We start from the raw sequence: 1,748 nt of genomic DNA on the forward strand, positions 1-1,748 counted from the left end.
CTCCCTTAATTAAAATTCCAACGACCCCGAAGGAATCGTATCACTCTGTATATAGGGGAACTACGATATTGATCGCCTGTTGCATCTCCCGAACGGCGCCTGCCCGAACACAGCGTGTCCTGCCAGTCGTTCCTGCCGTTTTACTCGTCCTGATGGCCAAGTAGGCCAAACACTCAGCTGACTGTCGCCTTCCCGGTTGTCCGACGGTCGTCCTGTTCACTTTTAAGAGTTTGCCCTAAGGTAAGTCACTTTAAGCCCTTTTCGCTTTTTTTTCGCTTTGAGTTTGGACGCGCGATAGTATAGAGTCGCCTTTCGTTTTACTTTTTTCGCATTTTCTTTTTTGTAAAGATTTTATCGCCGCAATATGGGGTGACTTTGGAGACTTCTGAAGTCCTCCTGAGGCCAATTTTTCGGACTGAAAATTACACGTTATCGATTGGAACGGCGAAATTTCAAACCAAACGACGAATTTGCTTTGGTTTTATTAAGAAAAAGGCATCATTAACCGTACAACTTTTAACAAACGACAGAGTCCAATTAAAGTAATTAACCGAAAATATCGCGTTACGTATCCAGTATCCCGATCGAGTTCGTCCATTATTTCCGGGAGGCTGGAAACTGATCACCAATTTGGTGTAAGTTAGTTGTTAGGGGGTTAGTGTGTGGTTTTCAGAAGTGGGAACTAGTTTGACCTTGGTTTAAGAGTGCGACTCGCCGGTGGTGGTAGACGGCTGAAACCGGACGCGTCGAAGACTGGCAGAAGCTGCTTTTGACTGCCTCGTATGTCCTCCTTCTTGAGAGCCTCGGTTGGGAAGTACGTCGCGCCGTAGAAATCCAAGCCTTGCTGTAGTAGACTGTTGAACTCCTCCAAGGAGGCCATCGTTATTCTGATGGGGGCAGGCACTCCGGGTTGCTCAAGCTTGCTCGTGACTCGAGTTACCTCCACCTGAGTGCTTGGGTTTCTTTTACAAGTATCGGGGCGCGTGGGTTACTTACGACTGAGGTGTAGCGGTACAAGCTGGCCCTAATGTCGTCCTCCGGAAGATCGCTAGGTACCTCCATCACGAGCAGGGAGAAGGTTTTTTGGGGTCGGCACGGAATCGCCACCTTTCTGTACAGTCGGCCACCGGTCACCTAGTGCGTTGCTTTTAGTTCAACTACTCGCCCGTTTACCACCAACCTTATGAAAGCCCTTCCGAAAGACCTGCTGATAGTCGTCCGGCTCGGAGAACTTGAACAAGATTCCGGTGGCGGTCTTCGTCAGACTAAAGCTTCCGCGAAAGTTCAGCTTGTCGCAAATGCCCGCCGCCTTGTCCAGGCTCAGCTCGTACGACGGAGTCAGTAGGAAGGCGCCTGCAATGACGGTCGAAAAAAAATCGCAGCGCTCGTCTGCACTCACCCTTAGTTAGGAAACGTCCGTGGTCGCTCAGTTCGCTGTTGGTATCGTCGTTCTCACCCATATCGTTCATATACAATGACATGCTTTAAAACTAGCTAAAATTCACCCATCCCTTTCGTTTTATACATCAAAATAATTAGCCGCCCACTCTCCCCCCGAACTTTATGATATATCAATAGCCGTAATTATCTTATTAAAGACATCATTTTTCGGCTCGAAGATTTCATTATACCACGCCGTCGTCGTAGGCCGATTTTTATAGGCGGCCTTGTGCACCTACCGCAAATTTCAAATCCGTGCACATGTAAATGACAGTTTGGGAATTATCCGCTTCGGCAGGTATTTGTGT

General features: G+C 48.2%; 1 protein-coding gene across 1 annotated transcript; it reads right to left on the reverse strand.

Annotated features, from left to right (window-relative positions):
- Window positions 1-464: 464 nt before the first annotated feature.
- Window positions 465-1,481, reverse strand: LOC116161981. Its single transcript, XM_031475489.1, has 4 exons — window positions 1,400-1,481; window positions 1,181-1,353; window positions 997-1,134; window positions 465-946 (listed from the first exon to the last, which is right to left on the reverse strand). The coding sequence occupies exons 1-4, from the start codon at window positions 1,479-1,481 to the stop codon at window positions 683-685; spliced, it is 657 nt and encodes a 218-aa protein (XP_031331349.1). The 3' UTR covers window positions 465-682.
- Window positions 1,482-1,748: the final 267 nt, after the last annotated feature.

The sequence above is a fragment of the Photinus pyralis genome, unplaced genomic scaffold (assembly GCF_008802855.1).
Source record: "Photinus pyralis isolate 1611_PpyrPB1 unplaced genomic scaffold, Ppyr1.3 Ppyr1.4_LG10, whole genome shotgun sequence".
NCBI lineage: Eukaryota > Metazoa > Arthropoda > Insecta > Coleoptera > Lampyridae > Photinus > Photinus pyralis.